Source organism: Osmerus eperlanus, chromosome 8, assembly GCF_963692335.1.
Source record: "Osmerus eperlanus chromosome 8, fOsmEpe2.1, whole genome shotgun sequence".
Lineage (NCBI taxonomy): Eukaryota > Metazoa > Chordata > Actinopteri > Osmeriformes > Osmeridae > Osmerus > Osmerus eperlanus.
Window position 1 is genome coordinate 2,951,339 of NC_085025.1, and position 18,737 is coordinate 2,970,075.

Genomic DNA, 18,737 nt, shown 5'->3' on the forward strand with positions numbered 1-18,737 from the left:
AGCGGCCCAGGTTCGATTCCGGCTCGGGCCATTCCTGCATGTCCTCCCCTCTCTCTCTCTCCCATACATTTCCTGTCTCTTACTGTCTTTGTCCAATAAAACCACAAAAAGGCAACAAAATATACTGTATCTAATATATATTTTTTTTTTTCATTGAATGAGTGGGAATGCTACCCAACGCTAAAGTGAGTGTGCTACAGTGTGTCAGCTGGCTGGAGAAAGTAAACAAGTTGGAGGAGAAGAAGAGGAGAGCAGTGGGAGAGAGAGAAGGGAGAGAGAAGGGAGGGAGGGAGGGTGTGCTAGATGTTATGTGTAAACATTCTGTTGAGCCTGACCTGTCTCCACGCTGTATGATAGAGAGAGTACACCTGTCTCTGGTCATCTGGCAAGGAGCTGCATTTAGGTCTGAGAGGTGTGAGAGTGTGTGTCTGTGTGTGTGTGTGTGTGTGTGTGTGTGTGTGTGTGAGAGAGAGCGTTTTGTGTGTGTGTGAAAGAGAGGCATAGTATAGGAAGGCTGCTTTTGTCTCAGTTGAGGTTAAGTCTCCTGGGAAACTCTGAAATCCTCTGTGGAATGTGGGAGGTGTGTGTGTGTGTGTGCGTGTTTGTAGTGCAACCATTGACAGACAGAGGAAATCCACCATCACTTAGAGAGTTGGTGTTGGGGTCGGCTTGGCAGTGTGTTCATAGAGGAATGCAAATATTTGCAGGGGAGGGGGGGGGGGGGGGGCATGGTGTGACCGTTTCCATGGCGATGGATGCAATCACCAGTGTTTTTTTTTTCTTCTACTGCAACGAATGATCGACAGCTTTCTCTGTACTTGTACCTCGCTCCTACCGTCTCCCTGCGACGTGCTTCAGAGATGTAAGTGTGCAGGCAGCCCTTCAGCCCTGCAACACTGCTCTGTCTATCCACCCGCAAGAACTCCCAGAGGCCAGATGCGATATCAGATTCTGTTAGCTTGTGTCATAAATATTTACCAAACATGCCAGTCATCTCCTAGTGACCGATAGAAGATTCCATCTGGTATAGACTGTCCAGTGAGACACGTACTGATGTGTGAGTGGGAGTGCATTGCTCGCGTCTGTGTTTTGCGTTTCTATTGTTTGGTAAGGCATGTGTTTCCCTCCAGGATGATGATCGAGGAGGGGGGGAGGAGAGAGAGGGGAGACGGCATGGCGGAGAGGAGGCAGATCCTGGTGGAGATGGGTGAGTGACCTTTCACCCCTCGTCTTAATCCCTAATCCCTGCATGACCTGCTCTTGACCCTTACCAGCAACCCCACCCCTCAAATCTGTTCACACCACGGAGACTCTCTTTCTCTCCCTCTCTCTTTCTCTCCCCCCCTCTCTCTCTTTCTCTCTCTTTCTCTCTCTCTCTCCCCCACTCCTTCTCTCTCTCTCTCTCTCTCCCTCTCTCTCCCCCTCTCTCCCTCCCTCCCTCCCTATCTCTATCTCTCTCTCTCTCTCTCTCTCTTTCTCTCAGGTGAACAGAACTTCGATGTCATTCGTCTGTCTACGTACCGTACTGCCTGCAAGTTGAGATACATACAGAAGACTTGCAACTGTAAGTTCTCCCTGTGCAGACACACACACATTCATATTATCATCATTATTACACATGACATTAGCGTTATCATCATTATTACACATTACATTAGAGTTATCATCATTATTACACATGACATTAGCATTACCATCATTATTACACATGACATTAGCATTATCATCATTATTACACATGACATACCTTAACTGTCAGTCTGACTGTCCCCTCCTCCCCTCTCGTCCTCCTCCACCCCCCTCCTCCTCCCCCCCCTCCCTCCTCCTCCCCCCTTCTCCTCCCCCCCCTCCTCCTCCTCCCCCCCTCCCCCCCCCCTCCTCCACCCCCCTCCCCCCCCCTCCTCCCCTCCCCCTCCTCCTCCTCCCCCCTCCTCCCCTCCCCCCCCCCCCCTCCTCCTCCTCCCCCCCTCCCCCCCCCCTCCTCCCCTCCCCCTCCTCCCCTCCTCCCCCCTCCTCCTCCTCCCCCCTCCTCCCCTCCCCCTCCACCCCTCCCCCTCCTCCCCTCCCCCTCCACCCCTCCCCCCCCCCTCCTCCTCCTCCCCCCCCCTCCTCCCCTCCCCCCTCCTCCCCTCCTCCCCCCTCCTCCTCCCCCCTCCTCCCCTCCCCCCCTCCTCCCTCCTCCACCCCCCTCCTCCCCTCCCCTCCTCCCCCCCTCCTCCTCCTTCACCCCCCTCCTCCCCCTCCCCAGTGCACCTGATAGATGTGTATAACGTGATCGAGGCGGTGCGTGACGCTGGTCTGAACACGGTGGAGCTGACAGCCGTGCTGTCGGCGACGCGCCTGGAGAACCTCCTGGCCTCGCTGTTCAACCAGCTGAGCAAGCGGCTGCCCAGCACGCACACCATCAGCCCCCGGCAGAGCACCGCCCTGCTGCTGGACTTCATCCTGGAAGCCCTGGAGAGGTACGCACACACACAGACACACACACACACACACACACTCACAACACAGGGGTGATGACCTGTGTGCTTGTGTGTTCCAGTGAAGCCCACAGTCAGCTGACGGTGATCTCAGTAAAGGCCATGCTGGCCACGTTGTGTGGAGGGAAGCTGGTTGACAAACTGCGATGTGAGTTCATCCTCATCCTCACTCTCTTCCTGCTGTGTTCCCTCTCACACAGCTCCCCCTCCCCCTAGTGGACGGAAGACCACACTTCTTTCTTAACCCCAGTGTGTGTGGGTGTGTGTGTGTGGGGGGGTTGTGTGTGGGTGTGTGTGTGTAGATGTGTTTTCTCAGGTATCTGACTCCAGCGGCGTGTTGCTTCTGTCTAAGTTTGACTGGTACCTGCGTGAGGCTCTGAAGCTGCCCTCGGCCGTGCATGAGGGGCCGTCCTTCAGCTACACACACACCTCTGCACGGGCCTGCTTCCCACAGCAGGTACACACTCAGGTTTCTCGTTCTTTCTCACTCTCACAGTGAGGAGCAGCACACACACACACACGTTATTGTGGAAATGAAGAAAATTCTACATACAGGAGCTGTTATTTATTGTAAGTTATTATTATAGCAGTAATAGAATGATAGTCTGTGTGTGTGTGTGTGTGTGTGTAGAAGAGGGTGCTGCTGAACACGTTCCTGGACTCCATGCTGAGTGAGCCCGCTCCAGAGTGTCTCCTGTGGCTGCCGCTCCTGCACCGCCTGGCAGACGTGGAGAACGGTGAGACACACATTTAGTCATTTAGCAGACGCTCTTATCCAGAGGGACTTACAGTTCCCCCCCGAGGCAAGTAGGGTGAAGTGCCTTGCCCAAGGACACAACGTCATTTTTCACGGCCAGGAATCGAACCTGCAACCTTCAGATTACTAGTCCAATTCTCTAACCGCTCAGCCACCTGACTCCCACCTGACTCACACCACAACCCCTGTACAACTCTGGGGACCCACCCCCTCACACTCTGGGGACCCGCCCCCTCCCTCTGGGGACCCGCCCCCTCACACTCTGGGGACCCGCCCCCTTCCTCTGGGGACCCGCCCCCTCACACTCTGGGGACCCGCCCCCTCCTTCAGGAGACCCGCCCCTTCACACTCTGGGGACCCGCCCCCTCACACTCTAGGGACCCGCCCCCTCACACTCTGGGGACCCGCCCCCTCACACTCTAGGGACCCGCCCCCTCACACTCTGGGGACCCGCCCCCTCACACTCTAGGGACCCGCCCCCTCACTCTGGAGAACCACGGCTGGTGAGGTGGAAGGGTTTTAACCGTGGAAGGGTTTTAACCTGCTGTCTCTCTTCTCTCTCTCTCTTTCCCTCTCTTTCTCTCTCTCTCCGTTTCTCACTGTCTCTCCCTCAGTCTATCACCCAGTGAGGTGTTCGTGCTGCCGCACCAATGGCATGACAGGGTTTCGCTATCGATGCCGGCGTTGTCATGGCTACCAGCTCTGCCAAGACTGCTTCTGGCATGGCAACGTCAGCGGTTCCCATAGCAACCAGCACCAGATGAAGGAGCACTCGACCTGGGTTAGTGGCTGCTGTTCCCCCGGCGCCCTCTAGAGGGTGCTGCGTGTGTGGCAGGTCTACGCTGTGTTCCCTGTGGAGAGGTGTAACAAACAGCCTCCTTAACAGAGATGTATTACCCTACAGACACACAGTAGATACAGTTAAGTGCAATGAAAGGTATCTAAGGTCAACCACATACGTCTAGAAGACAGCGTTCATCTCTTATATGGTTCCTTCCGACTGGTTTAATTTAGACGCTTTTATCGACTCCCATACTGTTTGTGTGTGTGTGTAGAAGTCGTCTGCGGTGAAGCTAGGCCAGGCCCTCAGCAGGACCCTGGGCTGTGCGTCTGGGAGAGAGCCCATCCACCCCCTCTACCCTGAGCTGCCAGAGAGACCCTTGGACCTGGCCAACCTGGTGTAAGAACACACACACACACTTACACACACACACACATACACACTCACACACACACAGATACACACACACACACATACACACACACACACACACATACACACTCACACACACACAGATACACACACACACACATACACACTCACACACACACAGATACACACACACACACATACACACACATACACACTCACACACACACAGATACACACACACACACATACACACACAGATACACACAGTGTCAAACATAAGTGTTTGTATCCTGCTGTGAAGCGCATTGTGTTGCCTTCCGGTATGAAATGCGCTATATAAATAAATAAAGTTAAAGTTAAATATATGCACATGGATACTGTATACACACACACACACACACACATAGGCCTGCATATATACACACATATGTACACACCTTGACACTCACGTTCACAAATATGTATACACGGATGGTAAACGCAAAATCTCTCTCTCACACACGCACAAAAGCCCACAGATGCAGTGACGCAAACACACTCTAGTATTTGTACTGATTTGTCTTAATGCACCAGTGTGGTCGTAGTTCAGTTTGCAGAGAGGATCCAGCTCTCCTAGCTCCTCCCCCTAAAGGAGGGCTCTTTGGAGTTAGTTTAGGTAGAGCAGACAACAGCGATATATCTCTCCGAACTACTGGCAAACACACACACACACAGTCTGTCTATCTCACAGAAATGCACACGCACACACTCACACACTGAATTGTAGAAGGATTACTATCTATCATAAAGTGGTGAGTATGTCCTTTCTTAACAGTTTTAATCTCTCTCTCTGTGTCTCTCTCTCTGTCTCTCTCTCTCTCTCTCTCTCTCTCTCTCTCTCTGTATGTTTGTCTCTCTGTCTTTCTCTCTCTCTGTCTGTCGCTCTCTCTGTCTGTCTCTGAGTCTCTCTCTGTCTCTCTCTGTCTCTCTTTGCTCACATTCTATTTGTCTTTCTCTGTGTGTCGTCGTCCCCCCCCGCCCCTCTGGTGATCTTTGTTCAGTCTGTGCTTGCTCAGGCCAGTACGGCTCAGCGCTGCATGGGTACACACAGACCCCAGAGTGTGTGAGTGTGTGAGTGTGTGAGTGTGTGAGTGTGTGAGTGAGTGAGTGTGTGAGTGAGTGAGTGAGTGAGTGAGTGTGTGTGTGTGTGTGAGAGAGAGAGAGAGAGAGAGAGAGAGAGAGAGAGAGAGAGAGAGAGAGAGAGAGAGAGAGAGAGAGAGAGAGAGAGAGAGAGAGAGTGTTTCTTGTGTGAGTTCATGTGAGATCATGTGAGGGTTGTACATGCATATTGTCTCTCCTCTCAGAGTGAGGCTGTGTTGTTGTGTGGTGAGTGGTGTGTTGGAGCTTGCAGTGGCCGGCTTCAATCTTGCAATCCAGCTCAGAAATGTGACTGCTGCAAAGTGGTAAGCTAACTAACCTTTTTTCCCTGTGTGTGTGTGTGTGTGTGTGTGTGTCTGTGTGTGTGTGTGTGTGTGTGTGTGTGTAGACCTGCACGGCCCATCCAGAACATGAATGAGGCCATCCTGTTGTCCTCTGCAGCCCCCAGTCCTTCTAAGAGGTGAGGAAGGATGTACAGCTGCATAGCATCCGACAGCATCATAACACAGTCATTGTCATTGTCTTTACCTGACGTCCTCTGTGTGCATGTGTGTGTGTGTGTGTTTGTGTGTATGTATGCCTGTGTGTGTGTGTGTATTTGTGTTGCAGGATGGCTGCTGCTCAGCGGATGAATGAGGAACATGCACTGATAGCTGCCTATGTCAACCGCCTACAGACCAGTCCATGGTGAGAGAGAGAGGGAGAGAGAGGGGGGAGACAGGGGAGAGAGGGAGAGGAGAGAGAGAGAGGGAGAGGGGGAGGGGGTGGGAGGGGAGAGAGAGAGACAGGGAGACATTTTAGGTGCCATGTCTGTTCCTGTGGTTGATCCCTCCTTCTCTGTGTGTCAGTGCCCTGGACAGCCCCAGCAGACGGGACGAGGAACACAGACTCATCGCCCGCTACGCTTCACGACTGGCTGAGACTGACAGCGCAGGCGTACGTCACACACTGATCCACCAACACAACACAACACACCTCTACCACCCTACACACCAACACAACACACCTCTACCACCCTACACACCAACACAACACACCTCTACCACCCTACACACCAACACAACACACCTCTACCACCCTACACACCAACACAACACACCTCTACCACCCTACACACCAACACAACACACCTCTACCACCCTACACACCAACACAACACAACACACCTCTACCACCCTACACACCAACACAACACACCTCTACCACCCTACACACCAACACAACACACCTCTAACACCCTACACACCAACACAACACAACACACCTCTACCACCCTACACACCAACACAACACAACACACCTCTACCACCCTACACACCAACACAACACACCTCTACCACCCTACACACCAACACAACACACCTCTACCAACCTACACACCAACACAACACACCTCTACCACCCTACACACCAACACAACACACCTCTACCAACCTACACACCAACACAACACACCTCTACCAACCTACACAGCAACACAACACACCTCTACCACCCTACACACCAACACAACACACCTCTACCAACCTACACAGCAACACAGGACCTGTGGGTTGAGGATGTTGATGAATGCTACTAAAGTTTAGCGTGTGTGTGTGTCTGTATTTCAGGACAGACCTGCAGCTGATCGGGGTCCAAATTTAGATGTAAATAAACAGCAGAGACAGCTCATTGCCCAACTGGAGCACAAGAACAGGTACACAAGTCAAAAGACTATCGTAGTTGCCTGTTTGTGTGTGTCTGTGTTTATACTGTGTTTATACTAGGAGTCAGGTGGCTGAGCGGTTAGGGAGTCGGGCCAGTAATCTTAAGGTTACCTGTTCGATTCCCGGCTCTGCCAAATGACGTTGTGTCCTTGGGCAAGGCACTTCACCCTACTTGCCTCGGGGGGAATGTCCCTTTAATTACTGTAAGTCGCTCTGGATAAGAGCGTCTGCTAGAGCGTCTGCTAAATGTAAATGTAAATACTGGAGTGTCTTTGTTCTGTTTCAGAGAGATTCTGGCAGAGATCCAGAGCCTGCGCATGGAGCACGAGACAGCGTGCCAGCCCAGTCCGGAGAAGGGACACACCAACCCCACCCTTCTGGCAGAGCTACGCCAGCTCAGGTATCCGATGTCTGGGCACAGACGCTACCCGTGGCCCAGGCTTTACCGCAACTCCACTAGGCTGGGCCCAGTGCTCTTGGGATAAAACGGACAAAGACGAAACTAGAATACTCTAGCTAATGACTGACTGGTACCATTAATGTCAAAGTATTAAGTGTGTGTGTGTGTGTTTCAGGCAGAGGAAAGATGAGTTGGAGCAGAGGATGTCGGCTCTGCAGGAGAGCAGAAGGGAGCTGATGGTGCAGCTGGAAGGACTGATGAAGCTTCTGAAGGTGAACTGCACACACACACACACAGATACACACACACACGCACACACACACCTGCATGCAGGGAGAGATATCCACCACTAGAGGGCAGTTGTCCTTAACCGAGCCCTCCTCTCTTCCTCTACTCGTTCCCTCACTGTTTCTAATCTTGGATTCTTTGATGCAGTAGAGCTTTCATGTTGGTTTCCTTCTGCACCTGTCCCTGTTATTTCTCACTTTTCCCTCTTTCCTGTCTCTTCCTTTCATCTTTCTGCTGCACCCCGTAGGATGAGGAGCAGAGACAGGCTGTAAGTTCTCTCTCTCTTTTTCTTCATCTGTCTCTTTTCCTCCATCTCTATTTGTACACTTCTCTAAACGTCTGTCTGAGAACACAAGTGATATATATTGCGTTGTGTTTGATAGACTATCTCACCTCTTTCGCTCTCTCTTTCTCTCAGGCTCAGGCGGCAGGCTCCGCCCAGGCCACACCCCCTCGCCAGGTCCCGACCCCAGCCCGCTCAGCAGGCCCCTCCCCCTCTCACTCACCTGCCTATCTCCCCCGGGACTCACTAGCCGGAGTAGGGGGCGACGTACAAGAGGCCTTTGCTCACGGTAAAGACTTGTGTGTTTGTCTACACCTGTGTAATTGGTGTGTGTGTGTGTGTGTGTGTCTGTGTGTGTGTGTGTTCCCTGACCCGTGATTGGACTGTTTTCCCTCCAGGCCCCAGGAGGAACCTCCGTAATGATCTGCTGGTGGCAGCAGACTCCATCACCAACACCATGTCATCTCTGGTGAAGGAGATGCACTCTGGTACGACACACACTCTCTCACACACACACACACCTTTCTGTGTGTGTATGATAATGGCACACACTTACCCGTACTGAGGTCTCAGGTGCATTGCAGCACTTCAAATGACAAATGAAGCTAAACCTTCCTGGATCTTTCCCTCTGCCTCTCTGCAGATGGTGATGAAGAAGAGGAGAGATTGCTAAATGGAAAAGATAGAGGTAAGGACCTTCCTAACTAAACCCTTACCTGCTTAACCAGACCACTACCTGCTTAACCAGACCACTACCTGCTTAACTAGACCACTACCCTCTTAACTAGACCACTACCCTCTTAACTAGACCACTACCCTCTTAACTAGACCACTACCCTCTTAACCAGACCACTACCCTCTTAACCAGACCACTACCCTCTTAACCAGACCACTACCTGCTTAACCAGACCACTACCTGCTTAACTAGACCACTACCCTCTTAACTAGACCACTACCCTCTTAACTAGACCACTACCCTCTTAACTAGACCACTACCCTCTTAACCAGACCACTACCCTCTTAACCAGACCACTACCTGCTTAACCAGACCACTACCTGCTTAACCAGACCACTACCTGCTTAACTAGACCACTACCCTCTTAACTAGACCACTACCCTCTTAACTAGACCACTACCCTCTTAACTAGACCACTACCCTCTTAACCAGACCACTACCCTCGTAACTAGGCCACTACCTGCTTAACCAGACCACTACCCTCTTAACTAGACCACTACCCTCTTAACTAGACCACTACCCTCTTAACTAGACCACTAGACCCCTGTATGGTTTGAATGGGGCTTGTCTCTAACCATGTCTATCTGTCTCAGCAGGTTAAGGAGACCCAGAGGACACAGAGGTATAGTAAGTCAGGTCTATCATGCCCTCTGCTTTATCCTTACCAAACTCTAACTGGCTGTGTTTTAAACTCCTAGTTTGATGGGCTGGACCTTTTTTCTGTCTCCCCCCAGGCCAAGTGATATGACTCGACTGCAGCTGTTGTCGTGGCAACACCAAAGAGCCAGCCAGCCTTTGGAACTCTATTTGGTGTTCTCCAATAGGACTTGAGCATCAAAGCCAGCTCCCCTCCAATCAACCAATCATAATGCTGGACACCAAATTGACTGACCCTACTGATATATTGCTGTGATTCTGATATGGATTTCTCTTTATATGTGATTTTATTTTGTTTTGATTTCGTTTTGAGTGTTCAGAGCTTTATGAGCAATATGAAATCTACTGATTTGGTCTAAAATATGATCTGCCATATGCTTTATAGAGGGGTAAAAAGAGAAAGACAGAAGGAGAAGCAGATGTTCTGTAAAGAAAAGAGATAGAAAAGTAGTAAGAAAGTAGGTACAGAAAGTAAGAGGAAGAGTCCAAGATGAAGGGATGAGAGAGTGAGGGGAACAGAGGGATACTGGATGAGGGGATGAGAGAGTGAGGTGAACAGAGGGATACTGGATGAGGGGATGAGAGAGTGAGGTGAACAGAGGGATACTGGATGAGGGGATGAGAGAGTGAGGGGAACAGAGGGATACTGGATGAGGGGATGAGAGAGTGAGGTGAACAGAGGGATACTGGATGAGGGGATGAGAGAGTGAGGTGAACAGAGGGATACTGGATGAGGGGATGAGAGAGTGAGGTGAACAGAGGGATACTGGATGAGGGGATGAGATAGTGAGGTGAACAGAGGGATACTGGATGAGGGGATGAGAGAGGAGGGGCGTGTGCGATCAGCACTGTGTGTTTATTTATTACCTTGAAATGATCTCATGGTGTGTGTGATGCCCTGTCTGCTTTTATGTGTTCTCTTGGTAAAACTGACCGCTGTGTGTACGGCCAGAGACAGTCCATCACAGCTCTCCTCTATCTCTGTGTCGAGGCTGAGCAGAGAATGCTAATAACTCACCTGGTGCCTGTGTGACAGTATGTCTGTGTGGGTAAGCACAGGGCTGGGTACTGGTACTGAAGGTGTTCCCTGAGGGCTGTCAGTTAAGCTCTTTTATAACTCCAGCCATGCAAACAAGTTTGCGAGTTTGCGTGTTTGAAAATAATTTTGTGGATGTGTGTGGATGTGTGTGTGATAATGAAAAGAGTTGGTCCGATAGTTTTTCTCTGCTGTATAATGAGGTCACGCTGCCTTTATGCTCCTGCCAGAGGCACAAGATTATGGGAGATGAAGTTTCGAGTTAGTGCTGTATCTGTCTTGGGCAGCAAAACCTTTCCTGCTGAATGAGAGCGTGTCCCCGTGCCTTGTAAACTTTCATACCTTCTCAATATCCGCCGTCACTGTGGTTTCCATTGGCAGCTTAGAAACCTAGTATAGGTGCTACTACATTGCCCACTCCCTAGTGGAACATGACCTCACTTCCTGTTTTATTGAAATTGGAAACCATTAAGCATGCTTAAAAATCTAATTTCTGAATGACTGACTGACTGAGAGTGTGAGTGGTGAAGTGAATGATGGATGATGATATGTGAACGGGATCGCCATTAAAGAGTAACTTTAAGCGTGCTTAGCTCTGATGCGTAATCCTGGACATGACTGGTCAATGCTGTGTTGATCTGTTTCATCACCAATAAATATTATTTAACACAAACCACCTTAGTCTCTCTGGTCATCTCTGTTTGATTGTTGTTTTTCAGAAAACGACAGTTTTTGGGAGGTGGTTATTTAAAGCTCATCATTAATATTGATGAGCTCTTGATCTCAGGTTTCCCATGATTCTCCAGCAAAGGTCAGGTCTGGGTCATGAGTCGGAGAATGTGTGTGTGTGAGTGTGTTTTGACAGTGAGTGTGTGTGTGAGAGAGTGAGAGCTGGGGAAAGTATGGGCGGGGAGAAAACTGAGGACTCAATGAAGTTCTCAAAGGTCTGGGTTGTGACCTTACAGACTCCCATAAATAACTATTTAGCCTTCAATCCAATCCTCTCCCCCAGCCCACCTCCTTATCAGCTCTCGGTTTCACCTGAGAGGGTCAGTAGGCCAGGGTCGGCCACAGGTCAGCCAGCTAACCAACAGTCAGCTACCTGTCCGAGAAATTTGGGTTTAGAAGGAGAGAGAGAAAGAAAGGAAGCGTCTATGCCGCCGTGTGAGTCTGTCTACAAGTTTGTGTGGTGGTGAACGGCACCAGACTTTAGGACCCAGCGGAAACTTTTTCGGTGTGGCGGCCTCTGCGGCTCGTGAGAGAAGGCCGGTGGAAAGAGACAGGGAGTACGAGCAGAAACGGAGGGAGACCCGGTAGAGAGCGAGGGAGTGAGACGATCGCGGGGTCCGGGCCTGGGACGGCCAACACGGTAAATATCAACCTCCATCTCCCTGGAGACATATTGACACAGTTGTTTAGATTATGTGCCTTAGGCCTATCACGCATAGTGCGTCTAAATAAAACAGGGTACCATTTTTAGCTGTCTGAACGTGTAGCTGTGCGCATTATATACGGCTACGGGCGAGTGAACTTGAGGAGATTTATTTAGGGTAAACGCCGACATACCGGACACCTTTCCCGTTAATAACGACAACTCGCGACGGGGAAGTTTAACTGATACCCCCCGCAGGCACATCGTAAGCACGGCTTTACTCCAGATGCAGACACAAGCGCGTAGCTGTCGCCGCGGAACGCGCATGCTGAGGTTAACGGGTGCATTGAGTCTGTCCGCGCCCCCGTTTTACCTGACCCAGTAATCTACCAACGCCGTTCACCGAGGGACAATCAATCCTGCCGCCACTCTGCACTTGAGGAGACAGTCACCGGCGTATTTGTCCAGTTATTTGGATAACGCGTGGCTTTGTTCCGGTAATAGGGTCGTGTCGTGTTTTGTATAACTGTGTGTATATGTGCACGCGCGCGCGTTTGTTAAAAGGCCGCCGCTGCCTCATTATTGGAAATTCTGTAGTGTAGGCCTAGTTTGGCTCTGAACCAACCCTTTTTTTGCGCAACTAAGTCCTCCGATCATACCCACCCAGACACACAGGCGCAGACCGTTGTTGTCTTGACACAAAACGACTGATGTCAATAACGGAGACATTATCCGCGAAAGACTAAATGATGACCACGGATAGTATCCCTATTATTCACATACATTTGTGATCGACGTGCGTATGTTTTATTTGAAAGACTATGAACTTCATACACTTAAATCTGTGGAGAAGTTTTGCTGAAGGCGCAGAGTGTGGGTGTTTTTGATAGGCCTACTGTGTACACCCACTCTTCTGATGTTCCCTGCTTCCAAGAACTTCTGTTTCCACGTTCAAAAGTCATACTCACGTAGGCCTGTCATATTGGTCGTCGTGAGTGGAGGATTTCTGCCATGATGTCATGAAAAACCTCAGGTTTCTTCCCCCAGGCATGACTGTTAGGCATGATCTGTGGAAGTTTGGGTGGGGAGGGGGTGGGGAGGGGGGGTGGGGAGGGGGTGGGGTGGTTGTTAACCTGCAGTCAGACCTGTCATCGCTCAGCTCAGCCATATTTGTGGTTCTCTCATCACATACACACACGCACACACACCTGGCCTTAACTGCAAATGTGGAAAAGGTCTTGTGGATTTGTTTTTATTTTTATTTTATATCTGAATGTCAATATTGTCATTAGAATGGTTATTGATCTCTCAAAAAAAATCCACGTTCCATGTTCAGTCAATTTCTTGCTCAAATAAAGATGTCCCGTCGGTGACTTTGACAGGAATCTGCCTGATGTACTAAAGCAGCTCTTTGTCCTCATGTACAGGTAATTGGAAGGACTGAATGAAGGTGCTACACAAGCCATTTTTGATGTTTTAAGTTTTTTTATACCGTTTTGATAAGAATTCCCACCATGCCGTCCAATTCTCCAGCCACCAATACACTCCAACTTCCAGAGACTGACCCAGCCAACGACATGGTGAGAACACCCAACAAACACCTTGTTGGGGGCATTTACGTGTGTGTGTTTTGTGTGTTTAAGTAATCATTAAACTAATAGTTATATATTTACATTCACCCCCAAACCGTTTCACGTTCCAGTGAAGAATACATTCAAGAATACGCACACACACACAGACAGATGCACACACACACAGACACACACGCACACACACACTCTTGAGGTGAAAAATGGCCTCTTTCATTTGCTCCCCCAGAGCCCAGGGCAGAGCTCATAAATCTGTGAAAGTCTGAACCTCATTCTCTGTTACTACTATATAAAGACCTGCCTTACACGCACACACTGGCACCCAGCCAACATGGCCTGGATTTTGTATGTTTTCCCCAGACCTTATATTTTCTGCTTAGAAACAAAGAGTTGAGTCCCAGGGACTGTAGGACTTCCCCATTGTTTGTGTGCACCTGGAGGGATGACTGGAGGGATGCAGTAAGAGAAACATGAAGGGCAGGGCTGACGACGATTCTTCATTATGAAACAATGGAGAACGGCTTATTTTTTTTGGGGGGGGGGGGGTGCAGGATGAAAATGTAGAAAAATTGGAGGGAAAGAGGTGGAAGTAGATTGGTTTAGAGGGATGCAGAGAGAGAGAGAGGGAGGGAGAGGGAAAGAGAGAGAGAGGGAGATAGAGAGAGAGAGAGGGAGATAGAGGGAAAGAGAGAGAGAGAGAGAGAGGGAGAAAGGAGGGAAAGAGAGAGAGAGACGAAGGAGAGGGAGGAAAGAGGACAAGCTGCCTGCTGCTGTTGGGATCTTCCTCTTGTCGCCCCGGCAGCCGTCTGGTTGCTTAGCAACAGCAGTAGCCTAAAATAACCTGCAGGAGACAGAAATAGACCTGAGATACGAAACAGACAATCGTGTGTGTGAGTATCCCGTGTGTGGATGGTCTGGTAGGTTGGTTATAATTTGCCTTACAAGATGTTTGCATTGCTGTCATTTGTTTGTTCATGCAAAGTCAGGATTGGGGGTCGATTCAGCTGATGGCAGATAAGGTTGGATTCTTGGAGAACTCTACATTAGTGAGCGCGGTACGCCCGCACACGGCAGGCGAGCAGTGCAGAACCCGTGGGTTTTCCAAACGGTTGCTATGCCGGTCGTCAAGGAAGTGACATCGGGAGGTTTAGTCAGCACATCGGCTCCTCGGTGACAGTTGCTAAGCAGTTTCCTCACCTTAGCAACCACTCCACGGTCATCAGCAGCCAGCATACCGAACGAGGGAGGAACAGACAGATGGGGAAAGAGAGGAATGAGCAGAGAGAGAGAGCGAGAGAGAGCGAGAGAGCGAGAGTGGGAGACAGAGAGAGAGAGAGAGAGAGGGACAGAGAGAGAGAGAGAGAGAGAGAGAGAGGGACAGAGACAGAGAGAGAGAGAGCGAGAGAGAGAGAGAGAGAGCGAGAGAGAGACAGACAGAGAGAGGGAGAGAGAGAGAGAGAGAGAGAGAGAGTGAGAGAGAGAGACAGACAGACAGAGAGAGACAGAGAGGGAGAGATTGAGAGAGAGACGGAGAGAGAGAGAGCGAGAGAGAGAGATGGAGAGAGAGAGAGAGAGAGAGGGAGAGAGAGGGAGAGAGACAGAGAGAGAGAGAGAGAGAGAGAGAGAGAGAGAGAGAGAGAGAGAGAGAGAGAGAGAGACAGAGAGACAGAGAGACAGAGAGAGACATTTTGCCATCACCTATAGGAAGATTTGAAGCCACTGTCTGAGTGTACCTTACAGAGACTTTGTTTTTATCATGGCAAATTACACAATCGCGACACTGTTATTACATGGTACCTGAAACTGCATCTACTGCAAGTCCAGCTTCAGTCTGTTCAGGGCTGCTGTGTGATTGGCTGATGTCTAACACCAGCTGTCTGTGATTGGTCAGAGTGAAGACGGAGCGGACCATGACAGTCCTGAGGGGGTGGCCGCCAGTCTCCCTGCCCGCCGAGCCGGACGGCCCAGTAGGAAACGCAACCCCCAGTCTCCTGTGAGTGACATCATTAGCAGTATCCATGGCGCCATGACTTTTCACTCTATCAAGCCCTGCACTACTTTCAGCCCCCATCGCTCTCTCTCTCTCTCTACTCTCCCTATCTCTTTCTTTCTCTCTCTCTCTCTCTCTCTCTCTCTCTCTCTCTCTCTCTCTCTCTCTCTCTCTCTCTCTCTCTCTCTCTCTCTCTCTCTCTCTCTCTCTCCTATCTTTGTGTGTGTGGAGTATTTCTGTGTGCACCACCTGAGTCCAGCTGATCAAACAGACTGTCAGTTAGACGAGACTGTGGAGAAACACTGAGTGGCTGTGTGTGTGTGTGTAAGGGCAGGTCTCAGCCTGCTTCGCTGTCTGAGCATTGACAGCTAGTCTGCCTGACTGAGCCTCCTGTCAGAAGGCAGCACCTCACTTCCTCCCCCCTCTAGCCTCCTGTCAGAAGGCAGCGCCTCACTTCCTCCCCTCTCTATCCTTCCATCTCTGCCTAAAGCTCGTTTGACTCGCACCTCAGGCTTTCAAGAAAAATAGAAAGAGAACGATGTAAGGATGTAAAAGCCTGATAGGGCTGGGCACCTGGAGGGCCGCAGGAAGTAGTAGTCCTCCAGGACAGAGCCGGCTGGCCGGCCCGGCTGCAACGTGCCGCCTCAGGCGTCTTTTCCCCTGCAGCGGCTCAGAAGCCATGGAACCTGCCAGGACTGGAACCCCGGTGTGGTTTCCCCCTTTCCCCTTCCAGTTTCCCGCTTTTCTACACCCCATGTGAGGTTCCAAACTCCCTCTCATACCCACATCCCTTTAACACAGACACACATACAGCACACGCACACCCTCGCACCCACCCTCGCACACACCATCGCACGCCCTCCAGAATGTATCCAGGAATAGAGCCATTGTGTGGCGCTAAGGGTGGAGCTATGAGATTGACAGACTAACTATAGACCAGAGAAAGAAAGAAAAAGAGGGAGGGAGGATTTACTGTATATCATTTTACTCTCTCACTTTTCCCGCCTTCCACCCCCCCCCCTCCTCCACACCCATCCATCCAGACCAGTAATAGTGATAGTTCCATAGTTAAATGGATTAGTTGGCTCCTCTCTCTCTCTCTCTCTCTCTCTCTCTCTCTCTCTCTCTCTCTCTCTCTCTCTCTCTCTCTCTCTCTCTCAGCTATTTAAAGACATCCCCCTCTTTCCTCCTCTCTGCTCTTCCTCTCTCATCTCTGCCGTTGAAACCATGTGTGTTTCTGAGCCTGTGGGTAGCTGCGTGCATGTGTGTGCATGTGTGTGTCCGTGTGTTAGTTTGCAGGCATGTGTGTACTGTGTCTAACCACAGTCTACACTGAGCCCCATTCACCCAGGCCCCTTTAGAAGCTGCGTGAACTTGAGAGGATGCCAGATACTTTCTCACTCCTCTCTCTCTCTCTCTCTCTCTCTCTCTCTCTCTCTCTCTCTCTCTCTCTCTCTCTCTCTCTCTCTCTCTCTCTCTCTCACTCACTCCTCTCTCTCTCTCTCTCTCTCTCTCTCTCTCACTCCTGCTTATTGTTATGATTAGGGTGGGTGGGTAGGGGGTTAGGGTAATGTGATCCTGGCTCTGGCTTAAGGACGACGTTGAGCCAGCCTTAACACTGTGACCCCTTCACAGGGAATGAAAACACAACTGGCAGTGAGGGAACCAGAAGGACGTTTGAGGTGGTCAGTGTCACTGTCAGTGTTACCCTGCTGTTCTGACAGGTTGGGTCTTGTATAGAACACCAGGTACTTTCCATGGCTAATACATGCAGAACCTAGATAGGGCTTCACGTGCATGAGGTCAGCTTTAAATGTGAATGAAAAACAGGAAGTTGGCGCTGAAGAGAGAGAACAAGAGGAAGTGGAGGATGAGAGAGAAAGAGAGAGAAAGAGAGAGAGAGAGATAGATAAAGAGCGTGATGAATTGAGAGGGTAAAGAAATGGGCGAAAGGTGGTTTTCAAGGGGGTGAAGCGCTAGCTGTGAGTTTTCTGTGTTTTTTCTCTCTTCATAGAGCCCCCGCCCTCCCTCTATTTCTGTATGTTTGTCCTTCTCTGGTCCTAATGTACTCGGTGCTTTAGCACAGAAGGTCCTTCATTGGTACGAAACAGAGGGGGCGATACACTCACGGCTCTTTCTGAAGTATGGCGGATCATCTCTTCTTACGAGTTTGCGTCTGTGTACTTTAGGTTTTTAATCTTTCTCTCTTTGTGTCTGTGCGGGGTGTGGTTGTTCCAGGGGCACTTTGTCCCTTGTGTTTTATAGATCTTCTCACCTGTTCATTAGTCTCGCCAGGCTTGTTAGCGCTAGTTAGCGTTAGCGTAGCTTCTAGTCTCGCAACAATCCCCCCGCTGCCCCCACCATTCTTTCTTTCTTCTTAACGACCCATCTATAAAACACTGCTAGCCTGTTAGCAACACACCTATAAAACCCTGCTAGCCAGTTAGAGAATGTAGTATTAGTGGTTAGCATCATTAAATGTACTTTGTAGCGCTACTGTTTCAGCAAGGGGTTCATAATATAAGATAGTAGGACAATAGAAAAAAGTTATCATAGATTATCATTATACCAAATCCTATACGTTTGTCTGCTTTGTTAAAATAGCTGGTAATTTGACCAAATGCTGTTATAAATGTGTTAGCAGTCCACTTCAATAAACACAAACTGTATCAACACAGGCTATTGTCATGCCAACTTAATTATACACCCAGGGTTGTCTATATGACTGCTAATTACAGAATTAACTAAGCACCATCTTTCCCCACAGAAACCCTTAGTACTATATTCAGAAGTGTGTGTGTGTATGTGTGTTTGTGACCGTGTTTGTGAGTGTGTGTGTGTGAGAGAGAGAGTGATTAGAGGGGTCATTCAGACTGATCCTGTGCAGACTTTGCCTCAGGCACACCTGCTTAACATCGTGCTAACAAGCATTGACTCTAAGACATAGTGAGTGTGTGTGTGAGTGTGAGAGTGCCACAGTGTGTGTGTGTGTGAGAGAGTGTCACAGTGTGTGAGAGTGCCACAGTGTGTGTGTGTGTGTGTGTGTGTGTGTGTGTGTGTGTGTGAGAGTGCCACAGTGTGTGAAAAGTCACAATTAGCACTTGTCTGTCCCACACAGCAGATGACACACAAAACGTTTCCTCATCTCTGTCT

The 18,737-nt window shown here is 50.0% G+C and overlaps 3 protein-coding genes and 1 long non-coding RNA gene across 11 annotated transcripts in view; 3 read left to right on the forward strand and 1 right to left on the reverse strand.

The window, feature by feature from the left end:
* dtnba (dystrobrevin, beta a) overlaps nt 1-11,307 on the forward strand; it is a 16,163-nt gene extending 4,856 nt beyond the window's left edge. For 2 of the 7 annotated variants that reach the window (XM_062467905.1, XM_062467904.1), the window contains exons 2-21: nt 1,131-1,207; nt 1,484-1,564; nt 2,249-2,462; nt 2,543-2,628; nt 2,783-2,937; nt 3,112-3,217; nt 3,852-4,018; nt 4,293-4,417; nt 5,916-5,987; nt 6,137-6,214; nt 6,376-6,463; nt 7,138-7,223; nt 7,520-7,633; nt 7,809-7,905; nt 8,169-8,189; nt 8,340-8,493; nt 8,603-8,692; nt 8,848-8,892; nt 9,534-9,562; nt 9,675-11,307. In XM_062467905.1, coding sequence (XP_062323889.1) covers nt 1,132-1,207; nt 1,484-1,564; nt 2,249-2,462; nt 2,543-2,628; nt 2,783-2,937; nt 3,112-3,217; nt 3,852-4,018; nt 4,293-4,417; nt 5,916-5,987; nt 6,137-6,214; nt 6,376-6,463; nt 7,138-7,223; nt 7,520-7,633; nt 7,809-7,905; nt 8,169-8,189; nt 8,340-8,493; nt 8,603-8,692; nt 8,848-8,892; nt 9,534-9,541 — 1,863 coding nt within the window. In that variant the 5' untranslated portion in view covers nt 1,131 and the 3' untranslated portion in view covers nt 9,542-9,562; nt 9,675-11,307. Of the gene's footprint in view, nt 1-1,130; nt 1,208-1,483; nt 1,565-2,248; nt 2,463-2,542; nt 2,629-2,782; nt 2,938-3,111; nt 3,218-3,851; nt 4,019-4,292; nt 4,418-5,915; nt 5,988-6,136; nt 6,215-6,375; nt 6,464-7,137; nt 7,224-7,519; nt 7,634-7,808; nt 7,906-8,168; nt 8,190-8,339; nt 8,494-8,602; nt 8,693-8,847; nt 8,893-9,533; nt 9,568-9,674 lie in introns of those variants that run through there. The other 5 variants (XM_062467906.1, XM_062467909.1, XM_062467908.1 and 2 more) reach the window with 5 other exon arrangements.
* Nucleotides 1-18,737, reverse strand: part of ost4 (oligosaccharyltransferase complex subunit 4 (non-catalytic)) — a 95,985-nt gene that overhangs the window by 39,124 nt on the left and 38,124 nt on the right. Inside the window, exon 2 of one of the 2 annotated variants that reach the window (XM_062467979.1) lies at nt 8,706-8,725. The exons of the other annotated variant lie outside the window; for it this stretch is intronic. The gene's annotated coding sequence lies outside the window, so the exon portion shown is untranslated. Of the gene's footprint in view, nt 1-8,705; nt 8,726-18,737 lie in introns of those variants that run through there. 2 annotated transcript variants of the gene reach the window in all.
* On the forward strand, nt 11,874-15,622 carry LOC134025113 (uncharacterized). The gene is made up of 3 exons (XR_009930984.1): nt 11,874-12,002; nt 13,433-13,585; nt 15,486-15,622. It is a non-coding gene; the product is annotated as an uncharacterized LOC134025113 (long non-coding RNA).
* dpysl5b (dihydropyrimidinase like 5b) overlaps nt 16,264-18,737 on the forward strand; it is an 8,113-nt gene continuing 5,639 nt past the window's right edge. The window contains exon 1 of the mRNA XM_062468057.1: nt 16,264-16,290. Coding sequence (XP_062324041.1) covers nt 16,264-16,290 — 27 coding nt within the window. The remainder of the gene's footprint in view (nt 16,291-18,737) is intronic.